The sequence below is a fragment of the Panulirus ornatus genome, chromosome 1, assembly GCF_036320965.1.
Source record: "Panulirus ornatus isolate Po-2019 chromosome 1, ASM3632096v1, whole genome shotgun sequence".
In the NCBI taxonomy this organism is placed as follows: Eukaryota; Metazoa; Arthropoda; class Malacostraca; order Decapoda; family Palinuridae; genus Panulirus; species Panulirus ornatus.
Genome location: NC_092224.1, coordinates 21,975,499 through 22,001,290, shown reverse-complemented (window position 1 = coordinate 22,001,290; position 25,792 = coordinate 21,975,499). Strand labels below are relative to the sequence as shown.

The following is a 25,792-nucleotide window of genomic DNA, read 5'->3' as shown; positions in this document are numbered from 1 at the left end:
TCAAGTATATTTCACACTTTCCAACTGTCAGGAATTTCACACAATGCTTAAGAATTGTATACAGTGCTCACATCATACACTTTGCATGTATCTTATGTATGACAACAGATTCTATTTTACACAATGCTTAAGGATTGTATACAGTGCTCACATCATACACTTTGCATGTATCTTATGTATGACAACAACAGATTCTATTAGATTCGTTTAACATGATCAGTTATCACGAAATGTGTGTTGGCTTCCAAAACTTTAACAATGTTCGTGATTATCGTTCATAACAATTTCACTCTTGACCGAAATTGAACTCATAAGACGATTATTTGAAATATTTTTTTTTTTGTCTCCTGTTTATGAGATTTGTCCCACATTCTATCTATGTCTTCCAGTCATTCGGCATTATTTCTTTTTTTTCTTCTTCATGTGACGATTTGTTGAATGTTTCAGTGATGGGAAATGAGATCTATCGTTTTAATGTTTTCATTTGCTGGGGCGAGCGGCCCTCAGGACCAGCTGACTTTCTCGTATTTAATTTTGCAAAATGATTAAGTGCTTTCATAGTTCTGACTGTTATGCTGATCTGATTTTATATTATGTGTCCTGGGAAATACGTGTCACACATGCGGTAAATTTGCCTCGTAAGGAAACTCCTTCATAGTAATCGTTATCGACAGTGTCATTACAACTAGATATGGAGCCTACCGCATCTTTGATATTATGTAAATAACTTTTATGTATATAATCTGAAAAATTCTTCAGGGTTCTTCATCACTCTGTGGGAAAGTCTTCAAATTCTCTGATTTTCTCCCCACAGTCCCCTCTTAGTGTTATATATATATATATATATATTTTTTTTTTTTTTTTTTTTTTTTATACTTTGTCGCTGTCTCCCGCGTTTGCGAGGTAGCGCAAGGAAACAGACGAAAGAAATGGCCCAACCCCCCCCCCCCCCATACACATGTACATACACACGTCCACACACGCAAATATACATACCTACACAGCCTTCCATGGTTTACCCCAGACGCTTCACATGCCTTGCTTCAATCCACTGACAGCACGTCAACCCCTGTATACCACATGACTCCAATTCACTCTATTTCTTGCCCTCCTTTCACCCTCCTGCATGTTCAGGCCCCGATCACACAAAATCCTTTTCACTCCATCTTTCCACCTCCAATTTGGTCTCCCTCTTCTCCTCGTTCCCTCCACCTCCGACACATATATCCTCTTGGTCAATCTCTCCTCACTCATTCTCTCCATGTGCCCAAACCATTTCAAAACACCCTCTTCTGCTCTCTCAACCACGCTCTTTTTATTTCCACACATCTCTCTTACCCTTACGTTACTTACTCGATCAAACCACCTCACACCACACATTGTCCTCAAACATCTCATTTCCAGCACATCCATCCTCCTGCGCACATCTCTATCCATAGCCCACGCCTCGCAACCATACAACATTGTTGGAACCACTATTCCCTCAAACATACCCATTTTTGCTTTCCGAGATAATGTTCTCGACTTCCACCTTCCACGACCCAGCGGGTTGTTAGTGACTGTAAATTTCATATTCCCATTTCTGTCGTCTTCTACCACTCTGCTTCACATGTTACCCCCCGACGACACCTCCTGTCTGTCTCACGTGTGTGTGTGTCTTGCTGACGCCCAGTGCGCGTGTGTTTACCCACAGGACCGGCCGTCGGCGCTGACGATGCGGGATCTCCTGACGTGCGCGACGGACGTGGCCAAAGGGTGCGAGTACCTGGAGGAAAACCACTTCATCCACCGGGACATAGCCGCCCGTAACTGTCTCCTCACCACCAAGGGGCCCGGCAGAGTCGTCAAGATCGCCGACTTCGGCATGGCCCGAGACATCTACAGGTAACTACCTCCAACACCACCTCCAACACCACCTCAAACCTCCGCACAACATCCCCGTCCCATGATGATACTCACCTTCTGAAGATGTCTGATGAAAACATAGACACACTCGCACACACACACACAAAAAAAAGACTATGGCTAAACCAACCTTTCCGAAAAAAAAAAACAATGTCTTGAAATATAAACTTGATTTTGTGATGTATATTGTTACTGCTTCTTCCTTTGCCATACCTCGCTAACCTCCTCCTGAACAGCCTCATTAAGAAAAAGTATCATTAGAATGCCTTTAGTTAGATGTCGTAGATAGATGAATAGATTAGATAGATAGATAGATAGAGAGAGAGATAGATAGACAGTGATAGATAGCAGCTTTACCATCCTCTTCCTCTCCGTCCATCCTCTTGCTTACCTCTACTGTAGCTAGTCGCCTGACCCACCACGCCCCGCAGTGTGGGGGTACGGGGTTGGCCAGCCATCCCCCCTAGGGAGTCGTGAATAGATTGCCTCTGATCTGTGTGGGTGTTGGCTGACGTGGGAGAAAGGGGGGGGGGGGGTGATCCACACAACCACCCCCTCCTGGATGTTGCTCAACCATCTCGCTTACCTCACCCCCCAGTGTCATTAGCTTTTTTTTCCCCCCCGTGCAGTTTTTTCCCCTCCCGCTCCAGTGTATTAGTGGAAATGTTTCGCGTCGTCTGGCGTATTTTTCTCCTTATGTAATCATGTCTGGTTGGTTGATCTGTCCGGCTGCATATGGTGGCGGTTCAGTGTTCGTGGGTTTAGTGTTGGTCTCTCAGTGAGAATATGTGCGAGTTCGTGTTCTCATGTGTGATTGTCACTCTGTATATGTACGTTTTTTCATGTGTATGTGTGTATGTATGTGTGTATTCCCGTTTGAGAGCGTTATTTCTTTGTGTATGTTTGTGTTTATTTCTTAATGTTTCTCTGTGTGCAGAGGGATATGTCTTTGTGTGTGGTTTGTTCTGGCCAAGATGAAGTTTTACACTCATGTTACCTCATATGTGTATGAATGTATGTGAGTACAACGTGTGTGTGTGTGTGTGTGTGTGTGTGTGTGTGTGTGTGTTACGGGGAGAGAATTTTACGCTTGTGTTGCCCCGTCTCTTAACCTTATATACATGAATCACGTCTTTAATCAGAAGTTTATCCCTGCCGAAGCTACGGAATAACCTTGGCTTTTCATCTGTTTCATTCTTATTCCACAACGTTTTTCCGAAAGTTTATCTTCTGTTCCCTTTTGATCCTGTTGTGGTTATTGCCTGCTCTCTTATACTTCCCCAATGATGGCTGGTTCTTCTGCCATCTATATCTTCTCCAAAGTGTACTCCCTTTATTCTTTTGCTCTTTGGCTTTTATCATTAACCCATATTTCTTTCTCTTGTAACCCCTCTTCGTCTGCCCAATGCTATGTATTAACAGCATCACTATAGGTTTTCATAGAACCTTCCCATACACATGTTTTATCTTCTAACTCTATAACTCCATTTCCTGATCAACTTTCCCAGTATTTGCCCTGCATAGTTTCACGATCGTATGCGTCTCCGAGTCGAGTTTCCTCTCTGATCTTTTTACCTCGTCCCCCACTGTAGCAGCACATGACCATGTTTTCCAAGTGGTGGATCACGTATGATATTTGTGTCTCCGTCTCGTAAGTAAAGATAAGATCATGATTATGATGATTTGTCTGCCCCGCCCACTCTAGTGGTGTACTTAGTGACGTGTTGACGTAAAGGAATTTTTTCTTTCCCCGTCCATAAACTTGTATGTCCATCAGTCTCTATTTCCTGGTTGAGCTGGGTGATCCCTGCCTGTTTCTTCATTGACACAGTTGACTATTATGAGAACCTGAACATCCCTCGAGAAGTGAGTGTCTCTCTGCCTCCTACACCATTGTGATTATCCCTTCACCATGTTCCTTGAACAGTTGTTCTGGTTCGTTAAGATTCTTTGGACGGTTTCATAATATCAGCAATTTTATACAAATTCATCTTTTGACCATCGCCACTTTGTACTGTTTAAATGGACCACCACAAGCTTTCCTTGAAGCATTTTGTCGTCTGTTATTAAAAAGGCCATCTTTCCTCCTCCTCCTCCTCCTCCTCCTTCCCCTCCTCTTCCTCCTCCTCCTCCTCCTCCTCCTCCTCCTCCTCCTCCTCCTCCTTCCCCTCCTCTTCCTCCTTTTCCTTCAAGCATGTTAATCCTGCAAGGTATTTTTTTTTCCTACCTGTATGCCATCTGGCGTGTTGCCGAAGGGGTGGAGGGTCGGTAGGGAGCTTTGGTTTGCTATTCTTTTCTTCTACTTGTAAGGAGCCTGTATTTATCATTATTATTATTATATTTTTATTATTATTATTATTATTATTATTATTATCATTATTATCATTATTATTATTATTATTATTATTATTATTATTATTATTATCATCATCATCATCATCATCATCATTATTATTATTATTATCATTATATTATTTATTATTTTTCAAGTATTGTTATGGCCAGACCACCTCTCGTGGACCTCGGGTCCGAGTGGTTTGTGTATCTGAGTGAATCATTGTAACTTCCTTTGTCTTCTCTTTCCTTCCTTGCCGTCATGTATGCCTTCAGGAAGATCTGGTTAGATCTCATCTCGTCCTTACCAAGTATCTTATCGACCACTACAAAATTACAGGTTCTGTTTCTCCAGTTATATCCTCAATCTTCAGTTCTTTTCCATCAAAATCATTGATCCGTCAGCACTCGTGTGTGCATTACCGTCAGCCCCACTCTGCCACTCTACCTGGCATCTCTTGTGTTAGTGGCGAGGCTGCTCTGTTCTCTAGCCTCGTGTGATGTCCCCTACTAAATGCTTTTCTGAATGTGTTTTGTTCTTCGTTCTCCTGTCGTCATGTCTCATCTGATGGTACCCTACAGAATTATTCATTGGCAGTCAAGTGTCTTATCCTGGTCAAGTACCTCCTGGCTACACATATCCATTTTGAAAGTAATATTGACAGGTGGTCCCCTTATATCTTCATTATCATCATCCCATTTCATTAGTTTTTCTTATCTCAGAAATTGCATTTGCCATCTTGACACTCTGTATGAATTACCTTATCCATACTTCGTCCTTTGGTACCTTTTCTTCTTGGGATCATATTTTTTTTTTTTTCAGTCCAGAAATCCTCGATTCCTTTATGCATGGGTAACCCGGAAAAAAAAAAAAAACTCTTGAACCTCTCTGTCTAACCATTTCCTCTGGCCATTTTCCTCCTCAATTCCTTCAGTAACTTTCATAAAGAAATCATGTTCTCCGAGCATAATTCTCACCTTCCTAACTTCTTCATCCATTTTTCTGTAACTATGAAACTCCTGTTTCTGTGATATCGCTCGTATCGTTCCTGCTCATGTAAGCGTCCAACCTCCTTCAATCTTCAGTGCATCCCTCTCATATTTTTCCATTTCCCTCACCTTCTCTCGTCTCCTTCAGTTGTCCAACCCTCATGTTCTCCTCCGTCCAGCCTCCCTCTGACTGCTCTTGCAACAGCCCAACGGTGGTGCACCTGGGTCATTGTTTCCTCGCCTAACTCCACTGCTGCTGGTTTAGACTTAGCCTAGCTTAGTCCACAATGACAGCACTCCTCTCTGCTTTAAGTTCCAGGATAAAAGTTGGTCACAGCTCTTCACCCAAGAGCCAGGCCAAACACTGTTTACTCAAGGGGCTTTAAAATGCTCCCAGCCAGACTCGTGTACCATGAATAATAGATTTTGATGAGAATGAGTTTAGACAGAGTCCCGGCCGACAGTGCTGGTCACACAGTTCAGTTGCCTGTCAACAAAGAGCAATATATATTTTTTCATTTAATATTTACAGTATCACAATCCTCCTCAGGGTTTTTGTTAAACCTTTCTTTGTTTTCGCGTAATCCTTTTTTTTGTAATTATCTTTTGTTATTCCTTTTGTTTTAGTAGGACGAGTCAGAGATATATTTGTTAGTGATTTAACATCTCTCGTCAGTTGGATGCAAGTCTCCCTCACATCCACTTGATCTCTCTACACCTGTAATATGCCGTAGTAAAGTGGTTACATAGACTTAATATTGTTATGTCCTACATCCGCTTACTGAGGTACTACATAGGCTTTGTTGACGCGCTAATTTCCTTCTGACTCTTCTTACGTGTTCCTGCCCTTGCAGCGGCGCGCACGCGCGTGTATGTGTTTGTGTGTGTGTGTGTCTTTCACAGTGGCTGACATGGGAGGTCAAAGGTATGACCCAGTTCTTACTACCTCGGATGGAACGTAAGATATCGAGTGTATAAAATAATTAACAGAACTGAGAGTAATTCATGTTGCTCGTGTGCATGTGGTGGACCTGTATCTCTCTTAAAAGTAGAAAGTTGTAGGAAGAGGGAAGAATTGAGATGGAAGAGAGTTCCACAACTTCACTGTTGAGGAGGAGGAGGAGGGGAGGTGTCATGATAGCTGGTCCTCGTGTGGCTGGTGTCCCCACACACACACACACACACACACACACACTGCGGGAGACAGCCACTGTCTCGTGCCGCTGCCGTAGTGTCAGCGGGTTGGAGCGCACGACCAGACAGACAGCTTACGTGAGCGGTAGACGAAATGATGATAATACCCGTGGAATAGGAGGAAGGGACACAACGTCTCGACGGACAATAAGGGATGGTGGAAGAGGTTTGGTACCACGAAGGTTCATAAGGTTTCTGATTCCACTTTAGCTAGAAGATACGGAGGTGGGAATTGAACCATCCAGATTAGGTGAACGAGTTCCACGTTGTGCAATTGATGGTCACAAGAATAATAATTGTCACCTATGCAACACACCTCCAGTTTTCTTTTGTTTTTGTATTTACGTATGCCGTTATCCGTACTTTGCGTACAGGGAGAAGTTTTATACACGTGCTACCGTTTCTTCCTCATTTTCTTAATTCTTCGATTACCCCTTAATTCACTTCATCTCCACGTAGTTTGCTGCACTTGTCCACTGTTAACTTCATATGATATTAGTTGCTCACGTCTCCTGCTTCGTTTTATTGGTCATATCTTGCGGTCACACTGACCATCAAGTTTCAGACAATTCTAAATATCAGCCTCATCAAATCCACTGACGATTTTATGAGATAATTTTAATCTTCCAAAAGAAGGAACATATAAGGTGGCCAAGTGAGGATTTTCCTTCTTAGGCTCAGTCCTTTCTTCTAAACGCGACCTCACTATATGTGTGTGTGTGTGTGTGTGTGTGTGTGTGTGTGTGTGTGTAAACGTTGTAAACAATGTTCCCAAACGTTATACCTCGAGCGGGAAGTCACCCTCGGTGTGGCTGTATCATCGTCACGAGGCGTTTTTTTTTCCCGCCACGTTGGAGGCTCCAGTCAGGGACGAAAGTCCATATCAAGGCCGGGCCTTAATTGAATATACAGAGAGGATTATGAATGAGGAAAAAGCAGAGACAAGGGAAAATATTTTCGAATTTTTGAGTAAATGAAAAACCCTGTCTTTTGAAATGTGTCAGGTCATAGTCATAGGGAGAGACAAGGGAGGGTAGAGAGTTCCAATATCCTCAACGTGTAGGGAAAGAAACAGTTATCAAAACGGCCCACTATACGTAGACGAGTCTCCAATGGGTGCGAGTATCACATACCTTTCTAGCAACCACAAACACACGTTCCATTACCCCCACCTCATGTCTTGCATCATCATGCGAATCCGGTCGTCCAGCGTCCTTCTGAATCTCACAGTCAAGACGGTTTTGTTCGTAAGGCAGTGACGAGGTTGTCTCCTGATGATGAAATGTGTGAGTGTAGATGCTAGACGTGTTCCTGGTGCTGACAGACAGTCTCTCTGGTCACCTTCCTAGCCAGATCGGTGCGGCCTTTTTTGTTTTTGCTCCCCCTCGGCCGAGGGTTGTCTGAACATGTCTGATAGTGAGGTTGTCAAGGGCCCCAGCACACTCCCTGAGCACACACAAGCTGTCGAGGGCCTTGACCCTAGACACACACACACACACACACACACACACACACACACACACAGCTATACATGTATCAAGAGGACCATGTGCCTCATGACGGGTCTGCTTCTTCCTTTCTAATTTGAGTGAGATTCCGTCCATTGATTCAGGTGTTGTCTGTCATCACCTCTCCAGTAACTTAGTTCAGAAGAGTCACATTTTCAGCAAATACATTTAAACTTTACCGTGCAGCCTTTCCTCTATGCTCCTTTTGTTTCATTAATATTTCTTTCCTGAATGATTTGATTTGATTAACCGTTCTTTCAACAGACAAATTGCCCCTGAGAAATTTTTAGAACAGCTTTGAATGTTCACTGACTTTTACACAGTTTTTTCCATTAGTTTTGCTGCCCCTCACTTCTCGTATATCCCCCCCCCCCCCTCCTCCTCTCTTGTATTTTTTTTTTTTTTTTTCAATTGTTTGACTGTTGTGATACCTACGTAGGTCTTTCTCATGGTATACCTCCGCTCTCTATGACCTTTTGACAGTGCCTGTTCATTGGCCTCCGTGTTTTCGTGGTTAGCGTTACTGACCATGAGTCACCCATCGCCAGGCTTGGAATCTTGGGCACATACAACCCAGGTGTTCATCCTCCCCATGAGGCTGGTCGATAAGTGAATACCTGGCTTTCTCATATACATGTGTGTGTGTGTGTGTGTGTGTGTGTGTGTGTGTGTGTGTGTAATACGCATGAGATGGGCATGAATAGGGAATTCAGTTGCCCGTGCTGTGTCAACGACCATGTAAAACGACCCACACTCTGGTCACCTGTGTGAGTCTCATTCTCGCATCTCACGTATCCAGCTACTGACCCCGTGCCCCTGGCCACCACAGAGGCCTGGATAACACTGGTCTGTACACAGGACTGTGGTAGTTCACATCATCGTTTATGATGCAGGTGAAGCTGTTCTCTTTAGAATACTGTCCTCCCCGTTGTTGCTGCTTCCACAACCTCCTCCTCCTCCTCCTCCTCCTGGAGTTTGCATCTCCTTCCTCAGGTACCTCCTCAGGACCTCCACTCGAGCGTTCCCTGATGATCACTTGTTTTCTTTTCGCGCCACAGGTGGCGTCGTCCACCTCCAGTCTGCTGTACGTGAGAATGAGATCCAATATTGATGGCGCGTCTGGGGCTCAGGGTCGGGTGTGTTCCCCGACCTGCTGGTCCCAGAGGTCTCTCTCTCTCTCGATCATATTCCAATAATTTGCATCTCTGTGTCTGCCGCTGCTATTTTGTCCTTGGAATATTTTTATGCGGGTGTGTGTGTGTGTGTGTGTGTGTTACTTTTATATGTGTTTTTCTTGTATCAATGTGTGAATGTGTTTAGGCTTGTGTGTGTGTGTGTGTGTGTGTGTGTGTGTGTGTGTGTGTACACTACGCAATCAGCAGCTTCCCCAGCCCAGCCAACAACTCCAGCCGGTGTAGTGGATGACTACTGATCATAGCTGGCCACATAGTCATCCTCAGACACTGGTGCCTGTAAAGTCCTCATCATGCCATCTGGCACGCCTGGTCCTCTCCAGACAGCCGCTGTGGAGGCTGACCTCTCCATCCTTCCACACAGTGGAGGACAAGGCATCTTTAAGCTCTGGTTGGCCTTCAAATACACACATGAATCGTTATACACATCTCGACCTTCCTTATCCTCCACTATTTTTTTACGTTTCTCCTCCGTGACACAAATGTGTCGTCCACGTATCCTAATCTTCTCTTACGCCCTCTCTTTCATGTGGCTCTGCTGCTGCAGTAGAATTCTCTCTTGAGTTGGCTTGATTACTGCTTCAAACAACCGCCTCCCCTCGTTCACTCTCCTGTGTGATGCTCATGACGGTGAAAGTTGTTACAACCTTTTTATTATTATGGTTTTGTGTGCTACGTCCTGGTGATGATGTGGGGAGGTAGGTACAGCCCAGTGGTGGTTGGGGGGGAGTTAGGTATACCCCGGTGATGAGGGGAGTGGTAGGGGGGGGGGGGGGAGGCTACAACCTAGTGGTGAGTGTATGACAACTTCATGAATGACTGTGATAACCTCACGAGTGCACGACGGCCCATCATGAGTGCATGACGAGCAGAACTGCTTCCCTTCATCTCATAAAACCTGGACACCGACCCATGACATGACATGGTCTGATTCCACGACTTATTTCTTACAATCTTTTTTATTTCTTGAAAACGACGAACGACGAGACGAAAAATGGCGTCTGTATTCCTGTCGTGAGGGAGAGACGCGATTGGTCTTGTTCAGAAGACTTGCCGAACTTGGCTCTTAATAAGACAAAAGTCTTGAGCTGGCGAGGGAATATTACACACGGGACAATACCCAGCTCTCCCCCAGGTGGGACAGGGTAAAACCTGGCTACTTCACGTGAATGGTAGGGGGATGTTTGGCGCTATATAATGAGCACGACGGTACGGCCCTTGAGCACGACGGTACGGCCCTTGAGCACGACGGTACGACCCTTGAGCACGACGGTACGGCCCCTGATCACGAGGGTACGACCATAGAATACGACAATACCACCCTCGAGCATGACGGAACGACTTATGAGTGTTATATTTGGTCGACTTAGACAATTTCTAAAAATCATTATTATTATCATTATCATTATTATTATTATTATTATCATTATTATTATTATTATTATTATTATACAACACCAGGACTCCATTTATGGGACTCAGGGTCGGGTGTCTTTCCTGACAATTTGGTCCCAGAGATGTGTCTTATGATCATATTCCAATAATTTGCTGCCTCAAGGCTGCACTACACAAAGGAGTAGGGAAATGATGGACTCCTTTCGAACGAAAAAGAACCTCAATGGAACTCTGCTCCTCTCCGCCCATTGACGATAACACAGCCTCCACGAAAGTAACATTCGTTCATAATCTACCCACACGCAGGCGCAGTCCGGTAACACTGTTGTCCAGAATCACAATGCATGCCATGGCAGATTTTAAGACAATATGGAGTAAGGAAAGCAACGTGGGTAATGAGGAAACCTGTGGTAGGTAAACAAATGCCCGGAATGGTTGAAGAATGACACACATCTGAAGGGCCACCTTCTTCACGAGAGCCAACAGGAGGGAAATGTAGGAACAGCTCGAGAATTAGCCATTAGAGCTGTGGAGAGGTTGGAAGTTACAGGGAGGAATATAAACATTGCAGAGAAATTTTCAGACGTATAGAAAGTAGAAAAGAGAAAGATACTGGATGGAAAGGAGACGACCAACCACGCAAATGACCTCAGTGCTTAAGAAATCCTTCTGTTTTATACATATATGTTTTCACCAGACTCGCCGCCTGCATGAGTCTACACCGCGAATGGAGAGACAACTTTGACGAGGCTGCAGCATTAGGAGGACAGTCTCGTCGAAGAATCCTCTCTCTCTCTCTCTCTCTCTCTCTCTCTCTCTCTCTCTCTCTCTCTCTCTCTCTCTCTCTCTCTCTCTCTCTCTGTGCTTACCCCAAACGAAGAAGACACACAACACACGCATAAGCCCGTTGGGCTTGACTTCCTGAGCGCTGCAGGAGCCACATAGAAGGGAAAGGTGGATAAAGGGAAAGATGTCGAATCCGTGATGGTTATGACTGGGGCATACAGTATCCCATGCCATCTTTGCCAACAGAAAACGGAAGAAAAATTTAATTACGTCATTGCAAGTACGTTTGGTTTAACTTTACTGTGTAGTGACCAGAACCAGTTTGTCCCTGGGGAAACCACATCCTTACGGGTGAGAAAATTGAAAACTGGAGTAGGCTGCCTGCTGCCTCCATGAATGCCCAGACAATGGAGTAATTCGGAAGGGGACGAAGTATTTTCCAGCCAGTTGATTAGATGAAGATTGAAAAATGATCCTTAATGATTTCTCCGGTAAAGCTCGTTACATACCAACGGGAGTAGTTCTCTCTCTCTCTCTCTCTCTCTCTCTCTCTCTCTCTCTCTCTCTCTCTCTCTCTCGTAGCCGAACCTCACATAACCCTAACTCTCCTAAAAACCCTTTCATCCCCAACATAACTCTCTAGCCCCCCCCACGCCCAGGTCCAGCCCTCCTCACCCACCCCCTTCCCTCCTGGACCTGGGCTGTACCCTCAGGCCACAACGTACCAGCAATGCCTTACATATTCCATTAGATAATTGATGAATCTGGAATGACTGTAATGGACGAGTGGCCCTCCTCCTCTTCTTGTTGTATCCAGGTCTGCCTCGTAGCTGGAACATGAGGTGGTGTGGGTAGGAGAGGATCCGCTGGTAGGATGAGTGTGTGTGTGTGTGTGTGTGTGTGTGTGTGTGTGTGTGTGTCGAACTACCTGTACATACGGGTACCTACGACGAGATATTGCCTGAGGAAGCGTCAGCGCGTCGCACTCACCGCATGTCTTGCTTGCCTGATTCACCATCCTGTTTTCCTGAGGCCACATATATTACAGACCTGTCTGTGGGTCGAGAGTTTATCATGCGTTGTCTTCAACCATTTGTCTGGTCTTCTGTTAAAAGTTCTCAGTGTTGACTCCATTTCAAGTTCTAATCTCGAGGGAGAAAACACTGCAGAGTCTTTCCATTTTCCTGGCGGGAAAATCGATGATTTTCGTTTCACGCCATTTCAGTATATTTCATGTAATACTTGCAAATCTAATTCTTTCTTCTAATATGTGACACTTTTATTTCCAGGACATTCTGTTTTAGTCCTTCTATATCCCTCTCTTCTCTTTCATGAAAAACCTCAAATCTTTCTTACTTTTTAGATTGCATTGTTCAGTCTCTTTCTGTCTATGAGTTACCCCAAATCTTTCTTACTTTTTAGATTGAATTGTTCAGTCTCTTTCTGTCTTGTCATGATAGTTTGCGCGTTCCATTCCGTCAGTTTTAACTCACACCGTCTTTCTGAATCCTCTCCAGGTTTATCAGTGTCAGCTTTGCTTGGCTGGTGACCGCACAACACAACGGTATTCAGTTTTACTTCGTTATTGTACGTTGAACATTTCCATCATCCAGTTTGTAAGACTCGTGATGTAAGTTGCAGTTCTCACACTACTCATTACCTCGCTCGAGCCTTCTTACTGAGGTCTTTGATTACCCACTTCTGCTTAATGATGAACATATCTGGATCTCCTACAATACCTGATCTTCAGTCTCTCTTCTTTTGTCTGATCCTTTATAGCGTGTCACCATGGCAGTTCTAGTTGTCCCATGAGTTATATGTTCCAATCCTTCGTTATCAACTTCCATCAAGTTCTCGTATGTCCATATATAGATGACGTCTATGTGTATTTTTGTGGTGTTCTGCAATATGATCCTGTTCTGATCCTTGTGGTAACTCTGTCATCCGTACAACATCTCGCTATAGGTTCCTATGTGTCGTGGTCTGTGTCAGATATGATCATCGTTATTGTCAATGATAACGAAGCTGATAATCAACCTTCCTTGTGACACACTTGACAAAACCTCCACTCCCTCAACCTCCACTCCCTCAACCTCCACTCCCTCAACCTCCACTCCCTCAACCTCCACTCCCTCAACCTCCACTCCCTCAAGACATCTCTCAGTTTATTACTCTTTTGCATATCTTGCTGTTTACATGTATGTATGTAATACATACTTTCGTTTGTGCGTTGGTTAGTTGGTTGGTTTGTTAATCCGTCCCAGCAGAACCATTGATCATAAGAGGGCACGAGATTTCGGATGTAAACGCTTCAGGATCCGGGCAAAGTTTTGAGCTACGGCACGTTGGCCTTTGGGGGTCGGGGGGGGGTCGCTTTGAGGCCACCAAAGGGCAGATTTTCAAATGTCTTGATGGAATACACTTAGTGGAGTGGATGCATTCCAAACAAGCGACCTGGCAGTCTTAATGGAATACACTTAGTGGACTGAATGCATTCCAAACAGGCGACCTGGCAGCCTCACATTACACTGACGGTACCTCAGGATCGAAGGCAGGATCGAAGGCTACCAGAACCTGACCTCACTGGCCAACGAAGACCACAAGACAGATGGGTCAGAGTTATTACGGCTTCATGGCGCTCATCCTTCTCGGAAGTGGACCAAGATTTTGATTTTTTATGACTCGGTCTCAAGAGCCAGCAAGGGCCATTTCTCACGACTTTTATGGTCTTCTTGCAGCTAAAATGTGTGCATAAAATTAATTTTGCATTAAAACAAGTCATAGCCTTTCATATAATAGCCATTTTTCTCCTTGCAGCGGCGGGTACCCCTGCTAGTGCATATATATATATATATATATATATATATATATATATATATATATATATATATATATATATATATATATATGTGTGTGTGTGTGTGTGTGTGTAGAGAGAGAGAGAGGCAACAAATGTGGGGTGGTAAAGTACACTGTACATCAGTATGATCACTCAGCCATTACACAAAGAGAAACGAGAAGAGAAAAATGAAGATGATAAACTTTGAAAACAAAAAGGTGATAAAAACAGCGATGGGCCGGGAAAGAATAAGTAAGTTTGAGTGTAGTGAAGCAGCGATAAGAGAGACGAAAATGACAAAAGAAGACATGTCTGTATAAGTGAGGGGAATATTGGTTAGTCATACGAAATTGATTTTGTCTTCTGAGGGAAGACGTCCTGATGGATGGAGACCTTGCCACATCAAGCCACTCGTAACACCTCATAACCTTCCTCGTCACCGTCATCTCTGCCGCAGGACAAAGTGGTCATCGTCGTCATCATGTGCGAAATTCTGGCAAACGTACCGCATCTGTCCCCACCTATCACGCTGGGATCCATTCCTCCAGTCCAGGGCGGGAAATGAGTAACGTGAGTCATGCCTCGCAAGACGAGACGCGGTAGGCTTGTGTAGCCACGGAGAGAGAGAGAGAGAGAGAGAGAAGTTTTTCCCTTGTTTCTTGACTGTTGTGTTCTGCTGTAACTATACATGTAAGTAGATAGAACACACACACACACACACACACACACACACACACACACACACACACACACACAGTGTGAACACAGCTCAGCCATCACATAGCTCTTGCCTCCCCCAGCCCTATGCCATCAGTGTGCAGCGGCAGGGAAATGGTACAAGGGTGTCCCCGGCCCTGGGTGTAGGCGGCATAGTCCATTAACTTGCTGGCTGCTGGTCGAGCAGACCCCCCCTCTCTACCCTGCCAGCCATCCTCCTCCTCCTCCAGCTTTACATCCCCAGCTCCCGCCATCCGTATTTTGTTGATGTGGTCGAGGGAGGGAGGGAAGGTGTGGTATGGTAATGTAGGCTTGTGGTGCACGGCTGGAGACGACGAGATCACACTGCCTACTGGCTCCAAGGTCACACTGACTACTGACGACAAGGTCACAGTGCCCACTGGCAAATAGGTCTCAGTGACCACTGACTACAAGGTCACAGTGACTTGTGACGACAAGGTCACGTTGCCCACTGACGACAAGGTCACAGTGACCACTGGGTACAAACTCGGTGATCGCTGGCGAGAAGGTCACAGTGCCCACTGGCGACAAGGTCGTGGTAGAACCTGAGGTTGGCTGGGGTTCGTCACCCACTGGTGGGTTAGTTCAGGTAACGTGTATCAGATTGACCTGCACTATTAAGGTCAGTCATTGCATTCTAGAGATGTACCAGTGTATGTGGTGCTGGGTGGCGTCGGGAATGAATGAAAGCAAATGGGCTACTGAAACAGGCAGTGCTCTGAGCTCACTAGTAGATCCACCTGCTAAATTATTACAGGTTCTCCAGTTGCACCGCACCCTGCTGCAAGCCTCCTCACGCCGGCGAACGAATATACTCAAGAGTGTAAAGGTGATCAGCGACCCATCATCCAACTCAATAGATACGACGCAGTATGGCAGCCTTCCTCGCCATCTGGCTGGCTTGCTCGCTCGAGGTCCATAGGAACATGCGACTTCTCCTGACATCCCCAGGATCAAGGTGACTCCCTCGCCACTGGCCTCCGCGATATGCTGTCACTCGCAAAGCCGCCCTGGACAGCGGACAGCACTTCTTTCCAACCCTCAGTATGGTTCATGCCAGCCAGCATTGAGGGATGCTCTGGTTCCCTCACGCTCCACACTCTGGCCGAGATGATGTTCCCTCACCCGACGACCTGGACGGAGGTTCTCCCAGAGGCAGTGATCGTACGCCCGATGGCAAGAGGCCCTAAGTCCTCCTCGAGGATACATCACGCTGGGGGCGTGTGTGGACCTGCCACGCATTTTATATACTGCATATTGAACCTGTACCTTAACGAAGAGTTACGCTAAGTTTCCTAAGTACTTTATAGCCACTGGAGATTAAAATGAGCAAATTGATGGTAATTATGTGTAAATAAGAGTTCATTTACTTCAGGCGCCAGCGTCAGTAGTAAATACAGTATGATAACTCCCTAGTGTGAGGTGTACAGTTGCTTCACACGTTAATCCTCGAATGTATTGTACACAGGCAGAGAATGTTGCGCCTGTTGTGTTTGCTGTATATATATATATATATATATATATATATATATATATATATATATATATATATATATATATATATTTCATACTACTATTCGCCATTTTCCGCGTTAGCGAGGTAGCGATAAGAACAGAGGACTGAGCCTTTGAGGGAATATCCTCACTTGGCCCCCTTCTCTGTTCCTTCTTTTGGAAAATTAAGAACGAGAGGGGAGGATTTCCAGCGGCACGCAGGGAATACGCGAGAAGTATTCTTTCTCCCCATCCCCTATATATATATATATATATATATATATATATATATATATATATATATATATACATACATATATATACATACATATATATACACACACAAAGTGGATACATTAAATACGTACAAGGACTACAGACGGCGACAGACCTGTGGGTCCTGCTGATGGTTGTGAGCGATACTTGCAGAGATCACAGTCATGGAGATGAATGTGGCCGAGAAGCAGAAATTTACGCAGCAATACCTGTAAAGTTTGTATCTACGAGCGGGAATACTTGTCACTACGGAGGCGCAAGTGATGTCAGTACTGGACTTGAGGCGAAGTAGTTATCAATTCTATTTCGAGGTGTGTGTGTGTGTCCTCAACTACTCCTCATTAGTAGATCATGTGTAAAGGAAGAGTTCCACTCATGGCTGTAGGATGGTACTGGGGTGAGTGGGTGATAGAGTGGATGTTGTGATGGAGAGAAGGTGTTGAAGAAGCAACGGTGGTGATGGAGCGAGGGTGGTGATGGAGAGAGGGTGGTTGTGATGAGGTGAGGTAGGTGATGGAGAGAGGGTGGTGGTGGTGAAGCGAGGGTGGTGATGGAGAGAGGGTGGTGGTGGTGGTGGTGAAGCGAGGGTGGTGATGGAGAGAGGGTGGTAATAATTGTAAACATCTGTTTCCTATTACATGGGGAGGGAGTTTTACACTCGTACCGCCTTTTGACCTTCTGTATATGTTGTCAGCACTTATCACGTCCACATTCAGTTCACTTCATTCCATCTGTTTGCTACTCTTATGCTGTAAAAGTAATTCTTTGCATCTTGTTTTTTTTTTTAAGATTTTTGCTTAATTTCACGTTACATCCTGTGGTTGTTCTGTCCCTACATAGTTCGAAGAATGCTCTCTGCTTGCTTCATCAGTCTCGTGCAAAAACTTACAGGCTGTGATCTCGTCACTCATCTGTGTTCCATGGGAGGCATATATAGTGCCCATAACCTTTCCCTGTAACATGGCTCTCTTACTTTTGGAACCATCTTTGTTGACTTTCTCTGGACTTTTTCTGTTAGCTCTATAATTATTTTAGCGGTGTGGTCCAACTTAAGAAGCATATTTGCGCGAAACTCATTTTGCCAGCTAGCAGATATTTCGTCTCCCTTCCTGTTCAGCTACTGTGAGACTACAGGCGAGGAAAGATATAAAGTCATAAGTGGCTGCAATGCACAGATTTTTGCAGCTTATTTCCTGCTAGATATACTCATATAGAGGCCCTCTTTCACTGCATCCTCTCCTCATTACTATACATTTACTTCGAGTTGAATTTCATCAACCGAGTCTGTCAAGGTCCCCTTGTATTTCAATGCAATCCTCCTTGTTTCCAATCTCCTCTTGATTCATCTGCAAACATTGTCAGGCAGAGGTCCATGCATTATAGCGGGTCATTACATAAATGAACGTGTGTATGTTTCTGTGTGTGTATATGTGTGATTAGCTATATGGTAACTTATAGATTCTTATTTTTTTTCTCCATACGATTTGTATTTATTTCATCGTCATTGAATGCACTCTACATGTCTACATCTCTGCTGCTGAAGAAATGCTTCTATTCCTCTTGTCACTTTTCCTGCCTAAGTTTTTGTTTTGTCCTCTTGTTTGGCATCTCTTCTGCCTTCAAAGAACAATTTTGTGGCCAGCTGACCATTCATGGGAAGGTACCATGTCTGCTCTTTATCATATCTTTTAGTGTGGGGAGATGGAGGGCTCTCTCCCGCCCCCTCGTCTCAACTCTTGCCTCTCAGTTCGAGTATCATTTTCGTTGAATTCTTTTCCACTTTCTCGAGCAGCTCTACCTGACTCCTCAAATAATGAGACCAAAGTGACGAGGTAGTTTCTCGCTTATGTCGAACATACGTTGAACATATTTCCTTAAATGTTTCATTATCTATATTCTTAAAGAAAATTTCTACTTTGGCTGAAAAGTAGTTGACTTTGGCTGAAAAGTGATTTCCATCCCTTGTATTCCCTCTCTCGTGATATTCTGGTGATCAGTAGTGTGTGGTAACAACGTCTGAGTCCTTCTCCTAGCATGATTCAGGCCATTTGTTTCTCGCAGTATGGTAGTCGCAGTCGAGTTCATCTGTACCCTTTCCCTACATCATCATTTTGCGTTTGCCACAAGCAAAATTCATGAGCCATTTTTGTCTGACCGCTCTCACATTCATCTTGTCTCTCCCTTGCAATATTTTACTTTCCCTGTTGCTCCGCCGATCTCTCCCATGGTCTTGTCTTCGCCAGCAAAGATACTCAGGTATGATTCAGTCTCTCTGGTAAGTCATATACACAGATCAGCAATAGATGAATTCCCAGCACTTAGCCTCCTGAGAACCAGCACTTAGCACCCTCATCCAGCTCGGAAAGAGGCTCTTCTAACACGAGTTCTTCGTTCCCTCCGAGTTAGTTAGCTGTCGTATCAGTCGTGTAGCATCCCTCTGGTACCAGCCTGGCAATCTAGTTCCTTATCAGTTTCCTGTGTCAAGGGCAGTGCAAGACGACATAACCCGTCAGTACCTTCACTAAAATATAGTTTATTCACTCGCAGAAATCGTGTAGATCCGTCATGCATGCTATCTTTTTGGAACTATGTCTACTGTCACTTTTGCAATATCAACTCGTAAGAAATCCTCTGTCTGTTTTCTAATTATCTTCTTTAGTATCTTTGACATCCACCTTATCTGTGGCACCGATCTGTAGATTAGGGCTGTCCTTATCTGCACTGCACAATGTACGTTCCCGCTGAGACACTACCCTCGAAGCTATTTCTCAGACGACCTCCTGCCTGTTCTCGTGGGTCGTCGTGACCTACTTTAAGTGCCGATGGCGATACGGCATCGGGTCCATGGTCGCTCTGACGGACCCAGCTCCCTCACAAGTCTTCTTCCTTCCTCAGGTGTCATTGACATGTCCTCCAGTGTATCCTCCTCCTCAGTGTCCGATAGAGATGGACATTCTGTTTCCGCTAAGGTAAAGATCCTCTGAAACTTTGTCTTCACCTCTTGACTTAGGTCCTCATCAGCGTCATCAGTAAAGTTTACTTTCGAATTCTTTAACATAATCGCCTAGTTTTTATCCACGCTTCCCTTACTGTCAGATTTGGAATCTCTTTAGGTAGTTTTTGACTCGGATCTGTCGGTAATACTTCGTTCGTGCTTTTCTTATTCCTCCCATTTTGTCTCATCTATACCTTGAAATCGCTGCTGCTTGCTGGTCTTCTCTTCTGTATCGTTTCAGTTCTTTGTGTCTGCATTCCCTCGACGCTTCACGCATTTATCTAGACCTTCCAATTGCATTTTCTCCTGTTTCTTCATTTTGCTGCCTTCTGTCTATATCCACTCGCTACTTCTTTGCTGTATGTGTTATATAATCTTTTAAAACAATGTTCTGTTCGCATATTATGGAATTCGTCCTCGCATTCTGTGTGTGTTTGAGTATGTTAGTGTGTGTGTGTGTGTGTGTAATTACCTGTCTATATGTGACGGGGACTTTCTATCATACATCATTTTCAGATTATGTATGCTGTCTGAATTCACAATTTCATTACTTAATTTCTTCCATTAATCCACCACTCCTATACAAATATAAGTACATATTTACACTTCCTATTCATCTTATGGCGTGTGGTTAAGAACCGAAAGGTTTTCATCGTCACCCCTCACTCTTTTCACTTCCTTGTTGGACAAATCTACGATCTCGTACCTCTCACTGTAAGGCATCTGTCTCAATACTGATACGATTCATCATGCGCTCCTCTGGACTTTTTCTATTCGTTCTTTGTGCTTCAAGTGCGGTGAAGGAACTTCAGAAGCATATTCTAGTTTTCGCCAACATATGATGTTAACAGTTTGCCGGGTATTTTTTTATCCGTGTGCTTAAACTCATTTCTAAATCTAACAGGAGACAGTTTGTCTCATTACATTTCGCCGAAGGTGGCCTCTGGTGACAGATTAAGTACAATGTCTACTCATGATTCCCTAGAGAGACACATTTCTGCACCTGCTTCTTGCTAGATGACACTCGTATTGAGGCCTTCTACCACTGTGTTCTATTCTCATTACTTTATTTAAATGAATTTCATCAGCCAAACATCAGACCCACTTCAAGGTTTGTCTAGGTCCTCACGTGGGTTGATGCAATCCTAATCACTTCTTCCTTCCCTCATGAACTTTCTGCAAACTTATCCAGGCAAGAGTCCAATCTTTCTGACAATCGTTTTCATAGATCAAGAAGAGCATTAGCCCCAGGACTGTACCCTTAGGCACGCCACTTATGACCTCAACCCACAGAGAGAAGGTTCCCCTGACATGCCTTCTTCGTTCCCTTCCACCAACGTAATTTTTAAGTCATCGACAGGGTTTCCTGCCTGGTGATCCAGCTGCTTTGCTAGCCTAGTCAGCGGCATAGTGTCAAATGCTTTCTGGTCGTTTACTTTCACGTGATCCATTCATCCTTTGTGTAAAGCAGATATTACTTCCTCGTAGAAATCTAAGAGGTTTGTTACGTGCGAACCTCCTTTCCCTAGATCTGTGTTGTCTCTCGCTTAGACATTTTTTCCTTTGCAGTGTTGCAGTGTGTGTGTGTGTGTGTGTGTGTGTTTGTGTGTTTGTGTAATCATTATTTGCTTTGGTAGATGTTTTGATCTATGTTCGAGTGATTATTTATCACAACACATGTCCAGCGTTTTAATTTCCGGCCAAACGTGAAGGTTGCTCAATCATCAGTCGAACATTTCTCCACAGCCTTCACATTTATTCCAGTTTGTGTGTGTGTGTGTGTTTGTGTGTGTCTGTGTCTGTGTGTGTGTCTGTCTATCTGTCTGTCTGTCTGTGTTCCTCGAGCCATCAGAATGATAACCAGTATATTGGTATAAAACAGTGAAAATATAAATGTGTCAAGGTTTGACGCTTCTGTGGTGTAGCGGTTTGAGTTCCTGACGTGACGCATTCACGGGCCGCCCAGGGTCGAGCGCATAGGTTCCACTCCTGGTTGCGGTAGTCGGTCCACAGTCACTCCAACTCATCCACCCCGAGGGGTTGGTCGATAAAATGAATACCTGTCTCTGGCTAGAGTATATATATATATATATATATATATATATATATATATATATATATATATATATATATATATATCAAGGGAGCGGGGGGCTGGAAATCCTCCCCTCTCGTTTTTTTTTTTTTTTTTTTTTTTTTTTTTTCCCAAAAGAAGGAACAGAGAAGAGGGCCAGGTGAGGATATTCCCTCAAAGGCCCAGTCCTCTGTTCTTAACGCTACCTCGCTATCGCGGGAAATAGCGAATAGTATGAAAAAAAAAAAATATATATATATATATATATATATATATATATATATATATATATATATATATATATATATAGCGTTAATAAGATGACCTTGATTAGGGCCACAGTTGTCCATGCCGTCTCGGTTAACATAAGAAAGAAAAAAGTTAGAATTCTTCGAACTGCATGATGACCCACCAGAAGACTGTAGCCCTCCCCCCATGATGACCCACCAGGATACTGTAGCCTCCCCCCTTCCGCCCTTAGGTCGAACGAGAAATCGATCAAAATCAGAGACATCACCAGATATTTCCAAAACTAATTTAGCACCGGTGGTGATAAGAGGCAACGTCAGAACAGGAGTATGAAGAATTCATTGCATTGCTCTGTGTGTGTGTGTGTGTGTGTGTGTGTGTGTGTTTTGGCAGCTTGTTTGTCCCTGTGCATCACGCGATAGACCAAAGTTCAGCCTCCCTGTCTGAGTGTTCGTTTGACGTCTCCTTTTCTTCTTTCTTTCCTGCTTTCATTCTTTCGCCGCTGCAGCTGTGATAAATGATTACGTTGGCTATAACCCGACTGCCCTCTCTCCAGGAATCGAACCTAGGCAGGCCTGTAAATCGTAGCCAGCGACGCTGACCGCTACACAACGGAAGCACTGTACTCCTTCCTTAAGAATTGTTTTGTAATGCACCAGTGGCCGGGTATGATGTAATCACACTGGTTTGGAGCTGTCTCGTGCATCGATCGGACTGTATCTTACAGTAGTTATGTATCGTGTGGACTTTCGTAATTAGGAGCCTTTCCTGGTATGGGAGGATTTTGGTGAGATGATGGTTGTTAATTGTAAAGTTAATGGTTGTTGATTTTTTATAACGTTAATGGTTGTTCATTCTAAAGGTAATGGTTGTTAATTCTGACGTTAATGGCTGTTAATTCTAACGTTAATGGTTGTTGATTGTAACGTTAATGGTTGTTGATTCTAACGTTAATGGTTGTTAATCTAAAGTTAATGGTTATTAGTTCTAACGTTAATGGTTAATTCTAACGTTAATGGTTGTTAATTCTAACGTTAATGGTTGTTAATTCTAACGTTAATGGTTGTTAATTCTAACGTTAATGGTTGTTAATTCTAACGTTAATAGTTGTTAATTCTAACGTCAATGGTTGTTAATTCTAACGTTAATGGTTAATTCTAACGTTATATAGTCGTTGTGCTTGAAGATGGTATCCCGTCTTAACAAAAACCCATCGTGGCTGAGGTCAGAAGCAAGTGATTAACCGTGGTTTAGCACTCCTTCTTCTCCGTGAGCGACAACCATAGTTGTCTCACTAGAACACAAGCCGTTGAACACTAGTTAGAAGACCTGAGTGACAGTGTGCGTGTAGCCAGACATCCTTATCACGGAATGATTTTCTTCCCCCGTTGCGACAGAAATTTCATGTGTTAGAACGTCATCTCTGTGGTTTCAATCGAGGGTTGTTTCCTGCCTTAATTGTAGTGTATGGCCACCGACCCGTACAGTTTTCTAAACTTGTTTATATTGTCCCCAGTCACAGTTTCGTCATTCAGTTTATTCCATTCCTCCACTTATACTGTAAAAGTACTTTTTTACATCTTTTATAATAAGTTTCTTCGATAATTTCATGTTATGGCCTCTGGTTGTTCTCTCCTTACATCGTTCGAAGAACTGTTCATGGCTCACATCATCAGACGGGTTTAAAAAGTTAAAGTAAGACTTCTGACCTTTCACTGTAACTCTGCTCTCTTAATTCTGGTACCATCTTTGTTGCTTTCCTCTGGACATTCTCTATTAGCTCTTTTTTGTGCATCTTCAGGTGCGGCAACCAAAATGAGAAGCATATTCTTGTTTTGGCCTAATGTAAATAGCTTGCTTAATATTTTCTAAACCATTTATCTAAATTCTCTTCTCGTATTTGCCAGCAGACATTTTTTCTCCTTTACTGTTCTCTTAATGAAGGACTGTGGCTACAGGCTGAGGACGATGTCTATTTCCAATCTCCCACGCAAGCAGGTTCCTGCAACTTGCTACCTAATACTTATACCGTGGCCTTCTTTCGCTGTGCCCCATTCTCATCACTTTACATTTCCTCGGGATGAATAGCTTCAACAATGGATGCATCAGTCCAACTTTGGACTTGGTTCAAGTCCTCCTGTAGGTTGATGCAATCCTCTTCTCTTTTCACACTTCCTTCATGACCTTGGCGTCATCCACAAATGTCTTCAGGTAGGAGTTGAATCCTTTTGACAAGTCATCTACATAAACCAAGAAAAGTAATGGTCCCATAACATACCCCTGCGGCACACCACCGATGACCTCGATCCATTTCGAGAGGACTACCCTGACATGCGTCTCTTATATGCTTCCATTAGACAGTCTTCCATCAGTCATAGTTGTCTTCCCCTTTGCCTGATGATCTAGCTACTTTACCCGTCTCCTTTGTGGTTTAGTGTCAAATGCTTTTGGTAGTCGAGAGACAGACAGTCATCAATCCCGTCTTTTCTCTGAAACAGAATTCACTCTCGTAGAAATTTAAGAGGTTTGTGTGTGTGTGTATGTCGAGTGTGTGTGTGTGTGTGTGTGTGTGTGTGTGTGTGTGTGTGTGACTACCTATTTATCTCCTGACCTCGTCATATAGAATTTCTCAATTTCCCTCTTCAAGAAACTCGCGCTCCCACTTCAGTTGGCTTGTTCCACACGTCCACTACTGTGTTGCTGCGGAAGTGTTTTCCTAAGTCCCTCCCGACTTCTCTGCCTCATTTTCATGTAAATTGCTCGGGTTAGTTAACGCCTCTCTGTCCCGAGGCGCTGTTCTATTATAACAACCTCTTGGCCCACAGTGTGGGTAATTCAGTGGCCACTGTTCTCTCTCCGTAGCTTACCCGTGCTAACTAATGAATTTCGCTGGACATTCTTCAGCCGCTGTGTAAGTTTCCTAAGGAAAAGAAATCAAGTGGTGGTGTCTAGGCAACGCTACCCAGGGTCTGACTGCACCGTAAACATCATCTTAAGCATCATCTTGCCCATGTGTGAGGGATGGTTTGACTCTTATGAAAACATTTGTCTGCTTCTGTCACGACCCTTCTGTTAGGATTAGTTTCGTGATAAGTTAGGCTTTGTATTAACTGCTAAGTCCTTTCCGCAAGTACATTCTTGTGTCTTGCTTCCCACTATCTACAGGAATAGGCTGTTTTCAACCTTTCCCTTCTTCATTAACTTTACACTTGTTTGGGTTGAATTTCATTAGCCATTTATCTAACCACTGCTGCATCTTGTCCAGGTATCGTTGCAAGATGCTGCTTTCTCGCGTGCTCCTTACCTCACTCATAAGCTTGGCATCGTCCGCGAACATATTAAGGTATGATTTAAGTCCTGGCAAGTCGTTTACATAGAACAGGAACAACAGTGGCCCTAATACTGAGCCCTGGGTGACTCCACCTGTTTACTTTAGCCCAGTTTGAAAAGGCACCTCTGACGTGTTCTCTGCTTCCTCCCAACTCGGTAACTTTTGATCCATTTACGGATTCTTCCCTTAATACCTACTTCAAATTCTACCTTCTTCATCAGACCGCATCAAAGGTCTTTTGGCAGTTCAGAAATACTCAGTCCACCCTCCCAATCCCAGTTTCTCCAGGATGTCGCTTGCTCTTTCTCTCTTTTCTCTCTTTTTCTCTTTCCAGGTCCAGGATATTTGTGATGCATGACCTCCTCCCTCTGAATCCATGTTTGTGTCCTGACTCTCCATTAATTTGCAGACTACGCTTGCTCGTGACACAAGTCTGCGGTTTCGGGCAATTTCCAAATACCCTCTCTTAAAGATTGGTATATTTGCTGTCT

At 44.0% G+C, this 25,792-nt stretch overlaps 1 protein-coding gene across 2 annotated transcripts in view; it reads left to right on the top strand.

Annotated features, from left to right (window-relative positions):
- The window catches only part of LOC139763053 (tyrosine-protein kinase receptor-like), a 1,458,433-nt gene that overhangs the window by 1,381,763 nt on the left and 50,878 nt on the right, over positions 1 to 25,792 (top strand). The window contains exons 25-26 of one of the 2 annotated variants that reach the window (XM_071688676.1): positions 1,694 to 1,884; positions 25,236 to 25,313. In XM_071688676.1, coding sequence (XP_071544777.1) covers positions 1,694 to 1,884; positions 25,236 to 25,313 — 269 coding nt within the window. The remainder of the gene's footprint in view (positions 1 to 1,693; positions 1,885 to 25,235; positions 25,314 to 25,792) is intronic. The other variant, XM_071688765.1, reaches the window with a different exon arrangement.